Source organism: Sciurus vulgaris (assembly GCF_902686455.1).
Source record: "Sciurus vulgaris genome assembly, chromosome: 2".
Classification (NCBI taxonomy): Eukaryota; Metazoa; Chordata; class Mammalia; order Rodentia; family Sciuridae; genus Sciurus; species Sciurus vulgaris.
Window position 1 is genome coordinate 144,280,445 of NC_136462.1, and position 20,860 is coordinate 144,301,304.

At 36.1% G+C, this 20,860-nt stretch overlaps 1 protein-coding gene across 14 annotated transcripts in view; it reads left to right on the top strand.

Annotated features, from left to right (window-relative positions):
- Nucleotides 1-20,860, top strand: part of AKAP13 (A-kinase anchoring protein 13) — a gene marked incomplete at its 5' end in the record, with an annotated part of 340,854 nt that overhangs the window by 202,345 nt on the left and 117,649 nt on the right. For all 14 annotated transcript variants that reach the window (XM_079127358.1, XM_079127357.1, XM_079127350.1 and 11 more), the window contains one exon: nucleotides 1,491-1,624. In XM_079127358.1, the coding sequence (XP_078983484.1) occupies nucleotides 1,491-1,624 (134 nt within the window). The remainder of the gene's footprint in view (nucleotides 1-1,490; nucleotides 1,625-20,860) is intronic.

The window sequence follows — 20,860 nt, forward strand, 5'->3', positions numbered from 1 at the left end:
GGATGTGATCTTTCACCCATCAAAAGCATTGATCACGTGCTTAGGAAGTTGGTGGTGCCTGATTGAACCATGCCAGTCCTGCAGAGCTTCCAACACCCCTCAAATCTCCGTAATCATCTCCGTAATCACTGTTTACCATTGCAACTGGTTGCTATGTGCCAAGATACATATTTTCTGTTTTGGGGTATTGGAAAGTAAGGTTGTGCCAAAAATCACATCCCCAGATGAATAAAATAAAAACACCTACTCCTCCAATTGCTCTTTTGATAAAGGGGTTTTTATAAAGGCATTGCTTGGTGTGGTTTTTTTTTAACTTTACACTTTATGAAACCTAGATTTTGATACTCTAGGCAAAGAAACTTCCTTACCCATTTTTAAATTGCTAGTAAGATTATATAATTATAAAAGCAAGGAAAGAAGAAAGATTTATAAATGTTCATTTGTAGGAATTTAACCTTCCCAAATCAAAAGAGACCTTTGGTCATGTTGCATGCATTTCTAGAATAAAATCTTAATTAGTATAATTTATTCTTTGGCAAAAGAAACAACCTCTGTGCTCTTTGGTATATGTAGGGAGTATTTTTATTTATGAAAACAGTGGTATCATGAGATTAATAAAGACCACAGCACATTTTTCACATGAAAATGAGATGACAGTTCTATTTGCATTTAGAATACTGCGATGAATTTGACTGTTCATTTTTCTCTTTAAAAAAGTGTCAGAAGCCCAGATTTACCTCCAGCATCGTTTTTATCACTTCCTTCCTGTATTTGTTTGACCATATGGTGGCCAAGTAACAAAAGCCATCACTGTTCAGTCTGTTGGCATGGCCAACAAGAGAACAACTACATAATCCTAGAGAAAACATGTGTAAAAGTTTTTCTTAAGAAAATGACTTGCTAGCTTTTTAAAATTGTGTTTTAGTTTTGGAAAAAATAAGTTAAAATTAAAAGTAATTTCTGAGTAGTTCAATCTTAGTGATTACAGTGATGGGCTTGATCAAGAGGGTGCGTAGTACATTTTTAGAAAAAGTCAAACTTGTCCCAGAGGGACAAGGGATTTTTACTGTCTCAGTAAAAATCTTTTTTTTTTTTTTTTTCCCCTCTCATGGCTAGAATGGACTACTTGTAGCTGTTAATCTGTTCTCTTACAGTTTATGAATTGACTTTACCACATGCAAGTCAGCATGATACAGATTTGTCTTGAAAAGTCAGGGGTGAAAATGGACAATCAGGAGACACTGAATGGGCTCTTCCTTAGCTGCAAACCCATACAAAGGCTAGAGAAAACCACACAACCATGTGATAAGAGTAGCTCACTCAGCATGGGGTCAGAATGACACCAGCTCCTGACAGCAAAAGAATACCTTTCCATTTAAGGGAAAAACAAACAAAACACATGAAACCTGGAACTTGTTGTGTAAATAGTAAGGCCCAAGAATCAATTTTTTTCAAATGCACTCACTTTATAACCCTCCTGTTCTCTTCAGAAATGCCAGACAGGAAAGCTGAAGATGAAGTGGATTTTCTAAGTAAGACCAGAGCTAGTTCAGTGTCTGAAGAGGTGTCTGTAGGGAATGGAGCTACCACACCTAGGATGAAACAAGGTCCGAAGACCCAGGCGGTAAGTGGCATCATTAAGTGTATGAACACAGAATGTGTTTATTACCTTGGTCTCCTGTGTCTGATTATAGCCTTGGTTTTTGTTATGGAGTATGGGAGCACAATAGTATTCCTGACCCCTTTTTCTCTTGATCTGATATAGAATTGTGGATGTGTTGTTGCAGCTAAGCTTTCATAAAAACTGTGCATGTGCACCACACAGCAAAGTTTTGGGATGGGCCCTCCTACATGAATCTCTTAGACAGTAGTAAAATGCATTTCCTTCATGAACACAATACTAAAATTTGTCATCATGCTTGAAGTGATCATGTAGTGAGAGTTACCACAAAAGAAGAATCTGTAAACCTGTCTTAAACCTGACTCCTCTTTCAGTAGCAGCAAAAATGAGGTTTTTGTTTTATAGATTAGTAGTAAATGTCTGAAATATGAAGTATATCTTTTTAGCAAAGAAAAAAAGTTTAGTTTTTTTTAATAACACCTTCATTGGGATATAATTCACTTACTATAAAAATCTACCCATTCAAATAAAGTGCATAGTTAAGTAGCTTTTAATATAGACGTGTGCAGCTGCCACCACTAATGTTCTAACTTGACGTTATCATCACCTCATAATGAAAGTCCATGCCCATTAGCATCCCACCTTCGATACTCTTCCCTCCCACCATCTTCTAGCAGTCACTCATCCGCTTTCTGTTTCTACAGATTTGCCCATTCTGGAACTTCACATAAATAGAATTACACAATATATGATCTTTTGTTACTGACTTTGTTCACTTAGTGTAGTGTATTGCAACATCTATCATTATTTCAGTTCTTTTTATTGTCAGTCTCTTGTATGCATTACTACATTTTGTTGTGTATTTGGATTGTTTCCACTTTTTAGCTATTAGAAATGTTGTTATGAATGTTTTGTGTACAAGTTTATGTGGATATATGTGGAATAATAGTGGAATTGCTGGTTCATATAATAATTCTATATTTAATATTCAGTAGGTTTTTTAAAATGTTTTTCTTCAAAGCTTGACTATTTTTCTTCTGGTTTAAGGCTACTAACTTTTAAATTTATGTTTTATTCTACTTGATTTTACATGACAGTAAATGCATTTTGACACATTGTACACAAATTCAGCATAACATCTCATTCCTCTGACTATACATGATGCTGAGTCACTAACTTTTAAAACAAGAGATCTTAAATTTGTTGGGGGAAAATAGTGCTGCATGCTTTAGATTCCATGTTGGTAAAAGAAAAACCTTTAGAAAGCTGAAAACCAAGTTAATGGCTAAGTCATACTGCCTCTTGGAAAGTCAGTAATCCTCAGGTAGATTTGACAGTGTGCTGTTTTTGCTCTTCAGGGAGCTAACTTGTGGTTCCCTCCCTCCCCCCCACTTAAAGTAACCCTAGTAGGTAAATAGAACTGTACTATCCCAAACTTTCACGTGTATGACCTGATAAACAAGCCTAATTTTATTGGAGTACAGTGGTGTAGGAAGGTGCTGACTGTTCTAACTGGCCCCTAATTGTTTCAGATAATATTTATGACTAATGCCTGGGTGGCTACTTGTGTAGCAGGCGTTTTTCAGATAAATGTTGCTTTTGCCCCTGGGAAGAAAAAAGAACACACCCAGCATGGGTACATATGTCTTTGTTACTGAAACCCCTCAAAAAGGGAAGGAACAAACTCACATCCTCGAATTCAAATGCCTCTGTTTCTTAGTTCTCCATCCTGACGTAGTAGTGATTATTGTCATTGAGCACCATCTGATGCTTGGCTCTAGAGCCGCTGCTCTATGATAAGGAACAGCTCTATCCTAAGTGTGTGTTGTCTACTATAATGGAGAAGCTTTATGGTTTAAAACTTTTAAAACTTCTAAAATTTTTAAGGACTTTTTTAAAAGTCCTTAAAACTTTCTTAAAGTCCTTTCTCTCCCAGTCCCTTTCCTCTTCTGGTTTTTCCCTCTAGTTTAGGAGATGAGAGAGACATAATTCTTGTGGTAAGTGAGCATGCTACATTGATAAAAGATAAGAGTAGACCCTGGAAGAGTCATCTGACCAGCTCAAGGGTCAGACTCAGCTGGAAGGAGAATTTGGTTTCTAACCTAGAACTTAAATAACAAGGCACATTCCTCCCTAACTATCTGGGGCTCTGTCATTGGTGGACATGTGTTAAGGAGCCTTGGAACCCTCTTATTTGTTTCTTGCTGGGGGATCTTTGCCTTATGCTTTGTGTCTGCTTCCACTTGATATTGTTGGAGAAAGCATATGCCAATAGGATTTTCAATTCTTGAAGATTTTCATGTCCTAAATGGTGAAGTTTTTGTTCACAGTGTTGTTACAACAATGTGAAATCTGACCATTCTCCTTACTCCCTGTCACTGTGCCAAACTTGCCCTGTTTAGTATGAATTGAAGGTTGAAGTTTAAGTACAAACTGTAATTTTTCCTTTGTCTTATTTTTCTTTCCGATGTAACTCTTCATATGTTCATTACATAGTTTTCACTGAGACAGGGAAGAGCAGAGGTCTGTAGTCCTTTTTTGTTAAGGACAGAAAGTAAATATACTGTGTGGAACATTCAATCCATGTCATCACTAGTTAACTTTGCTTTTATGAAAGTAGCCATCCAGTATGTAAATAAATGAGTTTGCCTGTGCTTCAGTAAAACCATATTTGTGAATACTGAAATGGGAATCAGTACATACAATGTCTTCTTTTGAATTTTTTCCAGTCACTTAAAAATGCATGATTTACTTAGTTTTGTTTGTTTGTTTTTTTAATGGGAAGGCAGTGGGCCATTGGTAGTAGTAGCATGTGAGTCCCTGGCCCACAGAATACTTGTATATACATGGATGAAAAAAAGAAAGCAAGCAGATTTCTTCTATTCCTTTCCTGTTCTTTTTAAAAAATATTTTTGTGGTTAAGTTTTCAGTTACTGAATTGTAAGTTTGGAGCAGGGCATTCCAGTTCTGTCTCTTCTGAATCAGTTTTTTGACTTAAACTCTCTAGAGCTTAATTTCCTTTTCTCTATTCATCTTAGCCTTAATCTTCAAGAATCTGTGTTTGCATTTGGAAAAGTTAATTGAGCTTGTGATTGTAGATGAGGGTGGAATAGCCTTTGTTTAACATTATAATAATCCAGTCTTTCTGGCACATGCCTAGTCTATGTGTTGGCCAGTCATTGCTTTATCTGCTTATTCTCTTTCAAATGTAAAACAGAACATATACATGTATCTTATGCTTTGTTATGTCTTGAAAAACTAGAACAATGATGAATTTGTGGCAGTTTTCTAGTAAATGTAAATAATCCATTATATTCTTATGAGCGAGGGTCTTCTTATTTTGTAACCTTTTTTTTTAACATAATTGATTTTAAGAGCAATAGGAATCTCTGTCAAGCTTGGAACTGCCTAGGATTTAAAGAAGAAAGCTACAATTTGGGTTTTTTTGTCTTCTGTAGTCCAGCTGATATCTGTCATAAAAATTAACTTCTTATTTCTTAATCTGTTTGACATGTGTTGTAAGCCCTTACTGTAGAAAATAAATGTTTTAAAATCATAGTTTGTAAAGGAATTAGACAATATCAAGATTAATGTTTGCTTATAGTCTCAGAAAAAAACACATGGGTTAAATGCTGATTTTGTGATAGTATTAACTGATATTTATTTACTGGATTGAAAATTATTCACAATTTAGGAGGTAAAGTCATTAATTTATACCTAATCAGCTTCTTTTCCATTGATCATTTTATCATTTTATAATTATGGTTTATTGTTAAGTATTTCCAAAGTTTCAATTGTAATTACAATTTAGTATTCAACATTATTCCCTTTTATATATTTTAGTGGTTTCAGAGTACCTTTCATTGTCTTCTTTTTTCCTCTCAATGAATTAATGTTTTTCAAGTGCTTAGACTGACACACAGCAAGTACAGATGCTGCTGCTGCTGCTGCTGCTTAGTTTTATAACGTCAGATTCCAATATCCTATTGACTGATTTAAATTACCAGTGGAATGTGATGGTTCATGCTATTACAGCTTTTTGAACATATGTTATAAAAGCCTCAGGAATAGCATCATCTAATAATTTAAACTGGGAGACATGGAGATTGTTTTATTTCTGAGATCCTTGAAATTTGAAGAAATCTGAAAGATTATCTGTCAGCACCTTTGCATTATTGAAGAAAAAATGGATTCTTGATGGTTAAATGCCTTGCCATTTTTCACAAATAATTAACTTTCAGCTGGATTGTAACCCAGCTTCTGTGACAGTAATATTTCCATTAACTGTTACTTCCTGAGGAGTCATCCTGAGGGTACACTCGCAGGAAATTCAGTTCACTTGGTTTAGGATAGGATTTTGCTTTTAAAATAAGTATCCCTGAATGATGCTTATGCGTACTGAAATTTGAAATTCATTGTGTTATTCTCCCATGCCTTCACTAATAGTTGGGGAAATTTCTTTGGCCATTTAGGATCTAGGCTGAATCATTTGTTTTTTTTTAATTTTTTTTTTTTTTATTTACAGACTGCATTTTGATTCATTGTACACAAATGGGGTATATCTTTTTGTTTGTATAGTTGTGCACAATGTAGATTCGTATCATTTGAGTAATCATACATGTACATAGGGTAATGATGTCTGTCTCATTCCACCATTTTTCATACCCCCTACCCACTCCTCCCTCTCATTTCCCTCTATGTAATCTAAAGTTTCTCCATTCTTCTCTCACCTGCTTACGCCCCCCCCCCCCCCCCCCCCCCACCCCACACACACAACTTATCAGGGAAAACATTCAGCCCTTGGTTTTTTGGGATTGGTTTATTTCACTTAGCATGATATTCTTCAGTTTCATCCATTTTAGGCTGATTCATTTTAAAATAAGTCTTATGTTCTTACTTAATCTTTGTAATTAATCTTATGTTCTTACTTAATCTTTGTATTTAGCTGCAGCTAAATACCACCAAGATGGTATTTGTCCTAAGAACTTGTTTATGTGTCAAAATGAGTAAGTTTATTTCAACCTGTTTGTTACTTCCTAAAGACAAACCAAAAGAAGTATAGAACCAGGTGTTGAATGAGAAGCAGGAGACGACATTGAATTCCTAAGTCCATAAAGAAAACCTTTGGGACCATTCACCTTGAGAGTATGTTCCACTGTGGCTAGGAAAGAATTTCAGATTGCTGTTTTCCCGCCCCAGAGATGTAAACCAACATCTCCATGTGGTGTAAGATTTGGCCAAGTTCATTAGAAAGGAGCTTGCTCTCCTGGGGTATCTGTTCTTGGAGGTATCTCTGAAATAATTCCTTTCTAAATGCTCATTGAATAAGCTTATTAGCAATACGGAACAGTTAATTCTACAAGCCAATATATCTTGTTAGGAGACAAATACTCGAGCAAATATGTTCAAGGAAAAATTGTAAAATTCCATATGTTCAGTTTTAGTTTACTGGGAAAGTCTGCTCTTCATTAACATATTCTGCCCAATCAGGAAAGCGTTTTCAGTCAGAACCATGATCCCCCCCCTTTTTAAATAATTATTCAATCAAACATTAACTGAATTTTCGTTCCTATTTATTTTTACAATATTAATGTTTGTGTCGTCAGAGTCGTGGTAATCACAGTTTTGGTCTTGGACAATTTCCTGTTATTATCTTCTTGCATTCTCTGTGTCCTTTTATAATTTTTAATGGGAACACCGTGTTTTCTTTCTCTTATCTCAAGGGGGCAAGCTTGCATTTCCATCTTTTCTCCAGTAGTTTGGTTAAAAGCTTTTATGTTTCATGTGGCTTTGCACAACCTTCATACTGTGGGAAAATAGAATAGCCGCTAGGCTATTTGGTAACCAATCTGACAAGCTATAAGGTTGATATTCAAAATGACTTACGCATCCTACCCTGTTAATAGTTTTCCATTTTAAAAATGGTCTTTTAAAAAATGTCTCTTATTATATTTACATTTATAGTTTTGTGGTCTATGTGTCATCTAAGGAAAGACTTTTTGGCCTCTTTTTGAGTTGCCATAATTTTTCTCTACATACATTTGACATTTAGGAGAACCACCCGTCACCCCCAGATATTTCTTTAGGTCTATATCTGGAGCTAGCATCAATCACAGAAAAACTTATTCCTCAGCCTTTTCATGTTTTTTTGGAGAATCTCTGAGTCTCTTGAAATGGAGAGTTTCCAGGAAGTTTTTTTAGATGCTACTTCAACCCAGCTGCAGAAAAAAGATATACCTCAAGGAATCCCAGATTGTAAAGCTGCAAGTGACAAAACTGTAACTTTAGGATAAAAGTATCCATAGAGAATGTATGTAAGGGCATAGTTTAATGGTCTGACTATATATTTTTAAATGACTTTGAACAAGTTGTCTAATCTTTCTGGTCTCTCGATTTTTCCCCTTTATGTGTATATAATGATTAGATAATCTGTAACATTCATTCCAGCTCTTAATTTTTGACCAGTGTATGATTCCAAAATGATTGGAACAAATTCATAAATGTTGGGGTGTATCTTATGTTGAACCAAGAGGATAGTCATGAGGGGCTTAAAAAAATCAGACTTTTTTTAATGACCAATTCTTAACTAATACTTTTTCCTTTAACAGTTTTCAAGGTGTTTTGTTCTAGTTGTTAAGAGAAATGGTATTATAATACACTTTTTTCATTCATAGCACTGCTAATACATAGGTCATGTGTACATTTTGGAGGGAGTGTGTCCATTACTCTCCTTTCTTGGGGCAAAATGCGAAATCTGTCTCATCACATTTTCTGTCCATTTTTTACACTTCTCATTTCCCTTTTGCTCATTTTTATCTCTTTATAGTGACAACCAGTGATAGTAGCCAAGCATAATGAAAAGATTATGGAGCCGAGTAAACTAAGGTTTTAATCCCAGTTCTGCCACTTATTAGCTTGCATAACTTTGCTTAATTTACTTAGAGGCCTAGCTTCCTCATCTGTAAATTTGGGGTATTGATGTGAGCTCTTTGTACTCTGGTCATTAATATAATCCTAGCATGTAATAGCCATCTTATATGTAGTAGATGTAATTCTAATCCCACTTTAAATTACTTCAGAATTTTCAGACCCTCTCTTCGAGCTGTGTAGACAAATGATTTGACATAGGCAATGGTTAAAATTCTTTTGGAAGAAATTACCAATTATAACAGGCCATGATGTTACTCACTTAAATTTCCATGTTACTTTATGTTTCTGTGAAGTGCACTGATATTTTCAGTACATAATTTAATAAGTGTTTACCGAATTCTGTGGCAGGCCTCAGGTATACTGAAATGAAAATAGGTTACTCTCTACATTCAAAGGCTCACATTCCAGTGGGAAGAGACAATTATTAAACCAATAAATAATATGAAATCTGAGTATTAAAATATAGATAAACGTAAGGGTTAGTTATGAAAAGATACCTTTCTGTGAAGTTGATGGTGAATTCTTCCCTCTGAGGAAGTTTTTAAAGAATAGTGTGTTATTTTTCTATTATAGGAATGAAGATATGTGCAATATGTGCCAGAAACAGACTTAAGTATAACCAGTATTTCTTTTTAAATTTTTTTATTTGTAATTTTTAGTTATATATGACAGTAGAATATATTTTAGCCTATCAAACATACATGAAGTGTAACTTCCCATTTATGTGGTTGTATATGATGGGGGGTTACACTGGTCATGTACTCATATGTGAACATAAGAAAGTTATGTCTGATTCATTTTATTGTCTTTCCTATTCCCCTGCCTATCCCTTATTGTGAGTTTGCATTCACATATCAGAGAGAACATTCTATCTTTTTTTTTTTTTTTTTTGTGATTGACTTCTTTCACTTAGCTTAATGGTCTCAAGTTCTATGCATTTACCGGCAAATACCATAATTTCATTCTTCTTTATGATTAATAATATTCCACTCTGTATATGTACCACATTTTCTTTGTCCATTCATCTGTTGAAGGGCATCTAGGTTGGTTCCATAGCTTAGCTATTGTGAATTGAGCTGCTATAAACATTGATGTGGCTGTGTCACTGTAGTTTTCTGATTTTAAGTCCTTTGGGTATAAATTGAGGAATGTGATAACTGGGTCAAATAGTGGTTCCATTCCAAGTTTTCTGTGGAATCTCCATATTGTTTTGCATAATGGTTGCATCAGTTTGCAGTCCCAGCAGCAACGTATGAATGTACCTTTCCCCCACATCCTTGCCAACATTTAATGTCACTTGTATTCGTGATAATTGCCATTCTGACTGGAGATGAAATCTCTGTGTAGCTTTAATTTGCATGTCTCTAAGTGCTAGAGATGTATAACCAGTATTTCTGCCAGGAGAGGCCATCACTAGGTGATCTCTTAGAAAAACTGTATGTTGCTTTTTTTGATTGTAAATTCTGTGTTCACCTGACATAAACAAGACTTAGAATTGCTTGTTTTTGCCTCTTAAATAAGAAAGCTTCCATAGGAGAGAAACTTAAACAAAACCCCATCATTTGATCTGCTAAGAATGTCTCCTTGGAATATATTTGGATACCTATAATTTGGGCAGTTAGAGATTTCTCATAATAGGTATTGATTTTGTATTTTAGGAGAGATTTTAAGAAGTTAGGAATCGTCTCCGCCCTTATAATCTAGTTAAAGAAAGTGAGCAAGATATAATCATAATATATGAATGTCATATGTGTGAAATGGGATATCAGATGCCACTACTGTGCTTATAGGAATTCACAGAGAGCAGAATCCTCCTTGAAGTGCTTTGAAATGTAGTGGTGTTTCCTTGGTGATCAACCTGTAGGACAGGTGGTGTCGCTATTCCATTGAGGAAAACAGGTTATTTTGAGGGAACTATTGATGACCTTCCCAGCCTTTTGTAATCATTTTGGGGTTCAGCAAATCACGGAACAGATTTTGGGTTCTGTGTTCCTACTAAAGATCATTGCAAAAAGTTTCTGAAACTGTTAGAGCTAATTTTAATAGAAGTAATTGGATTAAATGTATAGTTTAACAAAGTGGCCCTGTGGAAAATACTTCCTTGAATGTATAAATTTGTCTTTGCAGTTTTATATGTGTGTTCACACACACACATCTGTTTCTACACACAACCACTTCCCTGAGGCAGTTCAAAAAAATGGAGGTGGGGAATAAGTACTGAAAATTAAGAATTACTTTATTGTTTAGAATCTCCTTGAAGAAAGATAGACTAGTAGAAAACTGTACTTGAATTGAAGATGCCCACTCCCCTTTGATTTGTTTGTAGTAATAAAGCATGGGAATCAAATGGAACCATTTAAAAATTCTTTATTCTTTTTTCCAGACATAATTGTTCTCATTATAGAATATTAGTGTTGGGGAGGAATTTCAGTGATTGTGAGGTCTGTACCCATAAATTTGCATGGAAGGAACTTGAGCTCTAGAAAACTAAAAGGTTCAAAGGGCTGTTCACTATTTGCCCTGCTGGTTAGTAGTCAAAACTTGCCCTTCTTGCCCACCTTACCTCTGCATTAGAGATCATCTCACTGAATAAGCAATATCCACACAGTAAGCCAGACACTCCCTGCAAACTTCTCCAGTATTTCTGCTGATTTCCAGTTTTGCACTTAATCCATCCTATAAATCCATCTTTATTACTCAGTGACCATCCTCTTCATTAAATCTTTTAGTTGGCACTCCTTTCCATTCCTTTACATTGAGAGAAATTATGGGATGATACAGCTGAATATGTGCACTTGGTCCCTCTATTGTGGTGGATAAGCTCTGTGCATCCCCTGTACTGGTGGCTCTGCAATGCGCCCTTTTAGCTAATTGCCATCTGATGCAGATGCTTGGAGGCTTGCTGCCAAACCATGTGTATATCAATATGGGGTGATGTAGATAGATTTAAGAGGTACCCTCTCCCCACTGCCCATTGTTTTCTTCTTTTCAGAGCATGGCATATTTATTTGGTTTTTTTCTTGTTACCTTCCTTGAAATCTTATAAAAAATTGTTACCTACCAGGCAGGGGTCTTTGGTTCCAAATGAGACTTGTGTGAGTCACTTGGGAATCCATGTTTGTTTAATGATGTGTTCTGGCAGTGCCACAGTAGATGAGTGATGTGAGAAAGGGAGCTACCTAGTTTGCTTTGTCCTTTACTAGGGGTCAATCCTGGTAGCTCTGGAAAAAAGCAGAATTTTGGAATCCCCTTTCTAATATACTTTCTATTTTTGTGAAAATAATAACAACAAAAAATGTGCTCGTGGCCAGTTTTATTTCTGACATTAATAAATTATTTACTATCCTTTCTCCTTACATGCTACCAAAAATTCTGTTGTATCCATTTTTCCCCTTGAATCATCTACAAACCAAGCTCTTTTTAGGCAGAAGGGCCTAGAGGTAGAGTGGATTGCACTTGGGATTCTTCTACCGTGTTGGGCTAGTAACCGAAAAAGCAGGGGCACTTTATGAGGTACAGGAGAGTGGACCAGCCCCTGGGTTAGACTGGAGGGAGGGATGCATGATGAGATGCACCAGAGCTCAAGAAGAATACAGTCTCTACTTTGTAGGCAACAGTTTACTTATTCTAAGTGCTTAAGAGTTTTTCCTCTCATTCTTTCCCTGCACATTGATGTTCATTCTTGAGTACCTCACTTTAGACACTTAAAGATTCCAGCAGTAAATTGTGCTATTAGAATATGTTCTCCTCCTCAAAGAGATGTTACTGTTGTGCATTTGAAAAACAAAATAGGCCTTTAATCTGGAAACATCTTGTTTTGTGTGCTGAACTTTGTAGTAGAAACCAGGGATACCCCCCACAATGGGTGAATAAGATATACTCTATCCATCGAGAAACATCATTGGGACAAACAAACAAAAAACGAGCCAGGATTTGACACATGGGTTATGAGAACCCACAGAAGGGATTATCTTTTGTTTAAGCCTATCTACAGCATGTCCCTTCTACTGTTTACTTCTGGTGGCATTATACTATTGGATGTTAAGTGGAATTTTACTGAAATGTTTCACTCAAGTGATTTTACCTGTTGACAGTTTTGCTTTCTTTTAAATAGGGAGTTAGTCTTTTCATTCCAGTTTCAGAAAGTGATGCATATGTGATGATTGTTTTACCATGGAATAGTTCCTGTTCCCATTACCCATGTATGCAACACAATAGGCTGTGTTCCTTCCTAGGAGTCATTAGATTTCCCTAATGGGATGATGGAAAAGAGGGAAATAGAGCTATAGCCTTCCTCTCTCATTAGTGCTGAAACCTGGAGCTGAGTCTGCTTCACATCAAGCTGAATGGATTGTTTTTCTTCTTGTCTAAAACTGTTCTTTCTTCCTTGAGTCAGTAAAAGGATTTAAGTCTTGGCTTTCTTTACATATAATTTTACTGCAGTTGCTGTTGCAGCTGAACCCATTAAAAGGAATACCTGTAAACTGCAAAGAAATACTGTTTCTAGATTGGCATATAATGTAATGTGGACAGTACTCCTAGGGTTGCTCCTTAGTTATAAGATTGGGTACTGTAGGCTTTGAGAAGAGTTTGTCATTGATACACCCTAACCTACTCCTGCAGCCTCCCAGGCCTCTGTGAAGCCATTGAAGGTTTTTAAGAGATGCTGTCAGTGGTACATACAGATGATAGCTGTCTGCTGCTTAGTGTCATGGTTGCAGTATATCTCTATCTGTTCACATAGGTTTTGGCCTTACACTGGGAGGTACTGTACTTCTAGTTGTCACTGGACCTGGAGGAGGAGGAGGCTGGAAAACTCATCAGTGCCTCACAACACTAAGTTTTCTTTGTATGATTTCTGATGGGAACAGACTGCAATGGCATGGCTCCTTGAGAAGGAGCAGGGCTTAAATAAAAACAAAGTAATACATGCCATTTTATGAATATGTTCTGCTCTTTTTTTAATTTTAGACTCACCTATTGGCTATCTAATATCAGCCATCTGTTAGCAGACAAACATGAAGAGTGTTTCAGGAAATGTGACTGATGTGGAAAGTTGCCTTGATCCTTACATTTTAAAGACTAGTTAGTGGGATCTTGGAGCTGGCAGGAAGGAGGTAGCAAAAAGGAAAGGGAAGACAAAAGAGCTTTTTCATAGGGGAGTTAGGAAAGCAGGAGGATTACTAAATATGTCTCTTTACAGCATCTGAGATTGACCAAGCTCCAAAGGTATAAAATGGCAACAGCTGTGAAGAAGATTCAAGTTGTGTAACACTTGTGGTGGGTCGTTCCTTAAACCTCTTAGAGTTTATGCTGGCTACATATAATGGGCGCAGTGGGAAGAGGTGACTTTCTAAAAGAAGAAAGGACTTGCTAACTCTTCTCCCCCATAAGCATTTTATCCCATAACAAACTAATGTAGCCAATTGCACAGCCTAAGTAAGTAAAAAGTGGGAATTGTCAAAATGTTTTTAAAAAGCTAGGCTCCCACTTTGAGAAATTTCAACAGCTGTCACTAAGTAGAGGATCTGCTAGGCCATCTTTAACTTAGTAGGACTTTAAATACTGGCATCCATTTTCACAAAACAAATGTTCCTTTTGAAAGCTTTTAAATAGTAATGAGCAGTTGACAGATTTATACAATTTTAAATTTAATAAGGTAGCCTTTTAGACGAAGGGAATGTGTATATAGGAGAGTGTGAGTTTATGTATGTGTGTATTCCCCCTCAAAAAAGTATATATTGTTCTTATACCACAAAGAGAATTCAGTTTTAGCATGAAGAGAAAACTTTTTGAAAAGTCTTTTCATGTTTTTACTTTGCATTACTTTGCATTTTGGCTTGTGCTTTCTCATAGGTTACCTTCCCCATGAATGTAAGACCGTCTTATTAAATTAGGACATTTTCACTTTATGGCCACTTTGACTAGTGAATTTCCCCACCCTCTGGTATTGAGGATCAGGATCCTAGGGCCTTGTGCATGCTAAGTGGGCCCTCTACCACCTGACTACATCCTCAGCCCTTTTTGATTTTTGTTTTGATACAGGGTCTCACTGAGTTGCCCAGACTGGCTTCCAACTTGTGATCCTTCTACCTTAGCCCCCTAAGTAGCTGGCATTAACAGCTGTGAGCTGCTGTCTCTGGCTACAAGTGATTCTTTTTGGAATGATGGTTTTCATATAGTCAGAGATTAAATCTTTTTTTGGAGGGGAGGGGGCAATAAATTGTTAGAGACTAGGACTACCAAAGAAGTCTGCTTTCTGTTCAGTGTTTTAGTTGACGAAGAAAATACTTTACATTTGTCTTCCTGTATTTTCCTCCCACTTCCAGCCTTAGTTCTTCCTACCCTTGACACCTCCTCCGATGAAATGGCAAATGTCAAGCTCTCTTCTGGAGCATACCATTTGGGAATTACTGAGCTGTACTCTCACAACATCTGATAGTTGTCTGGCAGGATCAGGGGAAGAGCTTATTACCAGGGAGGGTCTCTTGTTCATTCATTACCTGTAGTTGAATAAGGAGGCAAGATGGCAGGCTGCAAGAAAAGCTCCATAATTCTTTACTCCTAAACTCCTGTTTTTAATATCCCTTGCAGTTAGGTGAGTCTGTGTAATTAGTTATGGCCAGTGGACTTGGAGGAAAAGTGTGATGTCTGGGCTGGGACAGGAAAAATCCCATGTCCTTTTCTCTGCTTGTACTTCTCCTTTATGTATGTCTGTTGGATGTGTCTCTCCACTCATACATATGTAGAACCCTAAAAGCAGGTTATGAATATGGTGAAATGATTTGTCTCATCTCAAGGAGGACTGGTTAACTAAACATCTTAGGTTTACATGGAAATAGATTTACACAGAAACCATAACACATACTGGATCTATAATTCACACCTTTTGCAGCCCCAGAAATTTGATCTGTCTGGGCCTGATCCCAGCTGCCCCTGGGACCACCTGCTGTCTTGCTGCATCCTGGGAGTCCCAGTCCCATCTGGTCCCGAGGTTAAATCTTAAAGGCTGTAGCTTCTACTTAGAGGTCTTTGTTGTAGTATATTTCTACAATAGCTGTGCATTTGGCTGGCTTCTTAAAAGCTGAACAAATTTTGTCTTTGATGGTTTAGGATTGTCATGTTATCATTAAAGGTATTCTTAACTGTTATAATAAAGATGCTTAACAGTTGGCACTGTTCCTACTAGTAATACAGGAACATTCATTATGAATCACTCATGTCAGTTTACCTGTTGATTCTTTGCTCTGGTCTCTCAAAATTGGAATGAGACATTGAGCCCTGTGGTCACTTAGTAAGTGCCTTTCAACTAAATTTATTAGCACATAGGTTATTGAAACAGCCTTTTCCTAAACAACTTATTCACCCTTAGAAAACCATTTAAGCCTTGCATTCTCACTATAGTTCCTCTTAATTCAGCTTCATTCAAAATTCTGTAAAATTGTTTGGACCTCACTTTGTAATTAAAGGCATTGGCTTTCATACAGGCTCTTAAGCTACATTAACTCTCATCCTAGAGTCCTTCCAAATAAATTTTTTTTACTTTGAGATAGTTGTCAAATTTAATGTATTATTTCAAACAGCTAATTTGGAGGATTCATACCCTCATCTTTTCTCACCCTGAGTTCTTTGTTTTCTTACTACTAAGTCTCTTTCTACCTTATAACCCAGCAGTTCTCATACATATTCTTCAGTCTCCAGATTGCTTTATGCTACTAAAATTTTTAAGAACCCCAAAGAACCTTTGTTTGTGTGAATTATATTTCTAAATGTTAATTTAAATAAAATTTAAAATATTTATTTATACTAATCAATAATAATTCACTCATTTCTTAACATAAGAAGCTTTTTTTTTTTTTAATGAAAATATGTTTATTGAATGTGTTGTGTTGTCCTGGGCTGCCCTCTTTACTCTCTGAGACTTCCCATTTTGCTCTTCTTCCCAACACTGGAGCATAGGTCCAGTGGAGTTGAGATGACTCTCATATCCCACTCTGAACTACACTGGGTACTCCTCTGCCTCCTGATTCAGTCATATTTTCATCCATACTGACCTGTCACATTGGCTCACACTGTGATATCACCACATTTGATGTTTGATGAGTGTCTTGAAAGAAACAGGAATACAGGGATTTCAGCAAGACTGATCTCTAAGTTAGTTGACCATTTTCTATTAAGTAGTGCTTCATTTACATACATTATATGCAAATATATATTTACTTCATCCTTTTATTAGTAAATTTTTCTCCTTTAGGACACTGGTAACCTTATGTAGTTCCTATTCTTTTAAAATCCTCATTCCATAGCAGATATATTTGAAGCTTTAAATTTTGTTAGTTGAGGTTAAAATCTTACCTAATTACTGTGGCAGGAGTTGGAGCTAAAAGATCAAGTGGAGAATGGAAAGTTCCTTGTTGAAACCTATTAATATGTGTATTTAGGATTGAAACAAGAGGGTGGTTCATCTTTCTGTCTATGTAGAATTTGGATAATTGCCTTCAAAGTGAAATAGAGCAGATCAAAAACCTTTTCAGATTTATCAGTGTATGAAAGTTGGAGGTACAGAACCTTTGAACCCAGGAAAACTGTACTTGTTTGAAAAAGATGATAAGCCAATTAAATAATGCCATGCTCTTTTTAATACAACTAATGTTAATTATAACATCTTTGTAGGGGAAGGAGAAAGAGAGAGATTAATGATAGTTTTATAGAAGAAAATTTAGAGGAACAATGCAAAGACCTTATTTGTCCTGCTCCTACTGAGTCCTCAAGGGGTTGCTTTGAGAGTACTGCATGTTCTTTAATCCTCTTGGGTTACGTCATTTGCCAGATATATTGTCCTTGACATAGCACACAACCAGTCAATGCTGTAGAATCTTCTGAGCCATTAAATATACATACATATCCTATTATATTTGGAGAAATTACCAAAATGCTTCCGTGAAACTTGATCTTGAATAATTGGTCATTTTGGACAGAGTGTAATTAAAGTTTTACTGAGAATAGTGGCTTTCTTTTTGCAAGTTGTATATTAAAAGCATTCACATTAATTCTACAAGGAGACATTCACATATTTGGAAAGGCACTAGGATATCAGCCTATTAATAATTATGAACAAATAAAATAATCTAAAAATCAGTATGTGTTTAATCAGGCAAATTGCCAGAATAAATGACCTTCATAACCCACAGAAAATATAGATGAAGTTTATATTTTAAAAACTCATTTACTCTCAAACTTATTAAGATGTATACATTATATAACTTTCTGTATGTCAGTCATATCTCAATAAAGTGGCTTAAATGTTTTTTTTTTAAGTATTCAGAGTAAGCAGAGAATTTCTTCCATTTACTGATTAATTTTGGGTAGGATCATTTATTGATAAGTTCTACTAATGCCATTCGTTCATAGTAGCAGAGTAGATGCCCCCCCCCCCCTTTTTTTAGTGTCTATCCGTATCAGAAGTCCATAGGTATGTGGGTTTTTTTTAAATAAAGGAGCTTGTGAATCTGGATTGCCTGCACCGATATCAGTCTGCCACTTGGAATGGACTTTCTAGCAGAAAGGCTGTCTTTAGACACAGAGTTGGATACAGTTCCCTTTTAACCACTGCTTCATGTCCCTTGGCTCCATTTACCTGAGATCAGCTATAGGTCTGAAAGTATTAAATGGAAGATTGAAGAAATAAACAGTTGATAAATTTTAAATGTGTGTGCTGTATTGAATACCTAGATGAAATCTCACGCCATCTTGCCTCATCCTACTGAAGACATAAACATTCCTTTGTCTGGTGCATCCACACTGTATATGCTACCTATTACTCATTTAGTAACCATCTTGGTTATCAGATCAGCTGTCATGGTATTACAGAACTTGAGTTTGAGTGACACTTATTTACTTAGTAATGGTCCTAAATTACAAGACTAGTAGTGTCAAGGAGGCTCAAGGGTATAAAACATGTAAGGGCAGTTTAACTCTGATACCATGTGGTGATGATGCAAGGCATATAGGAAAGAAAAAAAGTGCATTTTGGATTCCGTACTATTTGTGGTTTCAGGCATTTACTGGGGATCTTGGAACATATACCTCCCAGATAAAGGGAGACTACTGTTTTTATTATACAGGTACCATTTGTGTTGAATGCTAAATAGGTCATATCTTATTCCATCAGGCTTGTACAACAGGCACTCATTAATGTGATTATGGATGGGTGAATGCTAATATAATTCTAATTGAATCGAAGGAAAGACAGGCCAGTTTTTGACTGAGGTGTTCAGTGGATGCGTCATGGATGTGATAGCACTTGAGGAGGTCTTAAAGATGCCTTTTTTTGGGTTTTGCATAAACAGGGAAGGAGTGGTGAGAAAAGCCAGAAAGTAGTCACCATGTTAGACTTTGTTCCCAGAGACCCTCCTTTAAAGCCAAATGCTCTTTGTTCCCATGGTTCACACTGGTAGCTCAGCCTTCTGGGTAGGGGTTATTTCAGGGACATTTAAGTTTAGTCAAAATTAGGCACTTGTCAATTGGCCAAGAAAAATCTATAAATATCTGTCTTTTCATACTTCTTTCCCTTTGCCTCAGATGAAGAGGCTTCCCCCACCCCCTTTTCCCTAAGACTTAACTCTTCCTATGTTCTCAGTCCTATTCTGACTTTTAAGGAATTGCCTCATTAACCACCATGGCATTCAGATGCCCTTAACTGCTTTAGTCATAGTTTCTGGATTAGTTAGTAATAATCAAGAATTTTTCCTTCTGTCTGCTTTCCTGTTCCCTGGTACAAGATATATTCAGAGGCAACATGATGGTCTAATTCAAAGCCAAGTTTTTTTTTTTTCAGTTCTGAATTTAGTCAGAATTTACCATAATCACCTGGTTTTATCTTATATGCACCCTTGTGACTGACTTAAACATTTTTAATAAGGTTAAAGTGTAATGAATCTCATGAAGCAAACATTCCATAGCAACTAATATGCCACAAACACTGTATTCTTATGTTCATTCCTCATAACAACCCTTTTCTTTTACTATTTGCTTTATTTTTTTATCCCCATTTTACAGGTGTGAAACTGAGGAATAGAAAGGTTATATAACTTGCTCAAGGTAGTCTTGCTCAAGGTAGTCAAGCTCTTAACTGTTGTGTTAAGTTAATAGACTCATTAAGCTGCTTCACTTCCTTTTCATGTTTACTATATAAGAAATCTCCGCATGTATGCATTTAAGTAATAGAGCATGTCCTTCCATTTAAGCATATTTTGTGAAGAAATTCTCACAATTTTGTCTAAGGTGAACAAGAGTTACACTACACTTTAAAAAAAAATTGCAGGGTATTAAAATATCTTTTCTGTTTGAATAAATTATCAAATATAAGCTCCAAATAACAGTCTATGAAATTAGCAGAACCAAGTTTATTGCTTTGGGAATAAGCAAATGCCATCCCAAACTAACCTGACAGTAGTGTTGAAAAGTAGACTTTTTCAAGAAAGAGATTCTCCTTTTTTCTTTGCTTTTGTCTTTTAGATAAAGGAGCAAGTTGTACCTCTATTTTTTGGGGTGGAAAGCATGACTGTACAGTGGTATGTGTTTGCCTGGTAAAGTCTTCCATGGGAAGCTGACTCATTGTTTGGCTCATTTGACTGAATGACTATGCTAGAGCTATTCTTTTTTGCTGTGAAGAGAAAAATACAAAGAATAGGTAATTTCCTAAAGTAGTATATTTTCATTTTATATTGGATTCAGATTTTTCCTAAGGTTATAGTTGTTTTGAATAGTCTTCATGTCTGGCCAGAATTTTTATCCTTTTAATTCAGAACCTTTTTTTGTTTTTGTTTTTTTAGACTGTTCACCTTTTATTTTTTATTTATTTATTTAAGTACTGGAGGTCAAACCCAGGAAGCTTAACCACTGACACATATCCCCACCCCATTTTTATATTTTATTTTGAGACAGAGTTTCACTAGGTTGCTTAGGGACTTGCTAAATTGCTGAGGCTTGACTTTGAACTTTGCAATCCTCCTACCTCTGCCTCCTGAGCCTCTGGGATTACAGGCTTGAGCCACTGTGCCCAGCTTACAATACTCACTTTTTATGTATGTTAACATTGAAGTTTTTTTTCTCTCTTTTATTGTTTAATAACTAAATTTCGTCAGCCATTGGGTGTGATTGTTGTAGTGAATGAAGATATAATCTGATAGTGATCTGGCCTGGGGATGTCTTACACTGTTTGGGGGACTCTGAGAGAAAAGTTAAAGAAATGACTGTTACTTTTAAGGAGCTCATCTTTTACTTAGTTGGATCAACATGTAGCAGTGA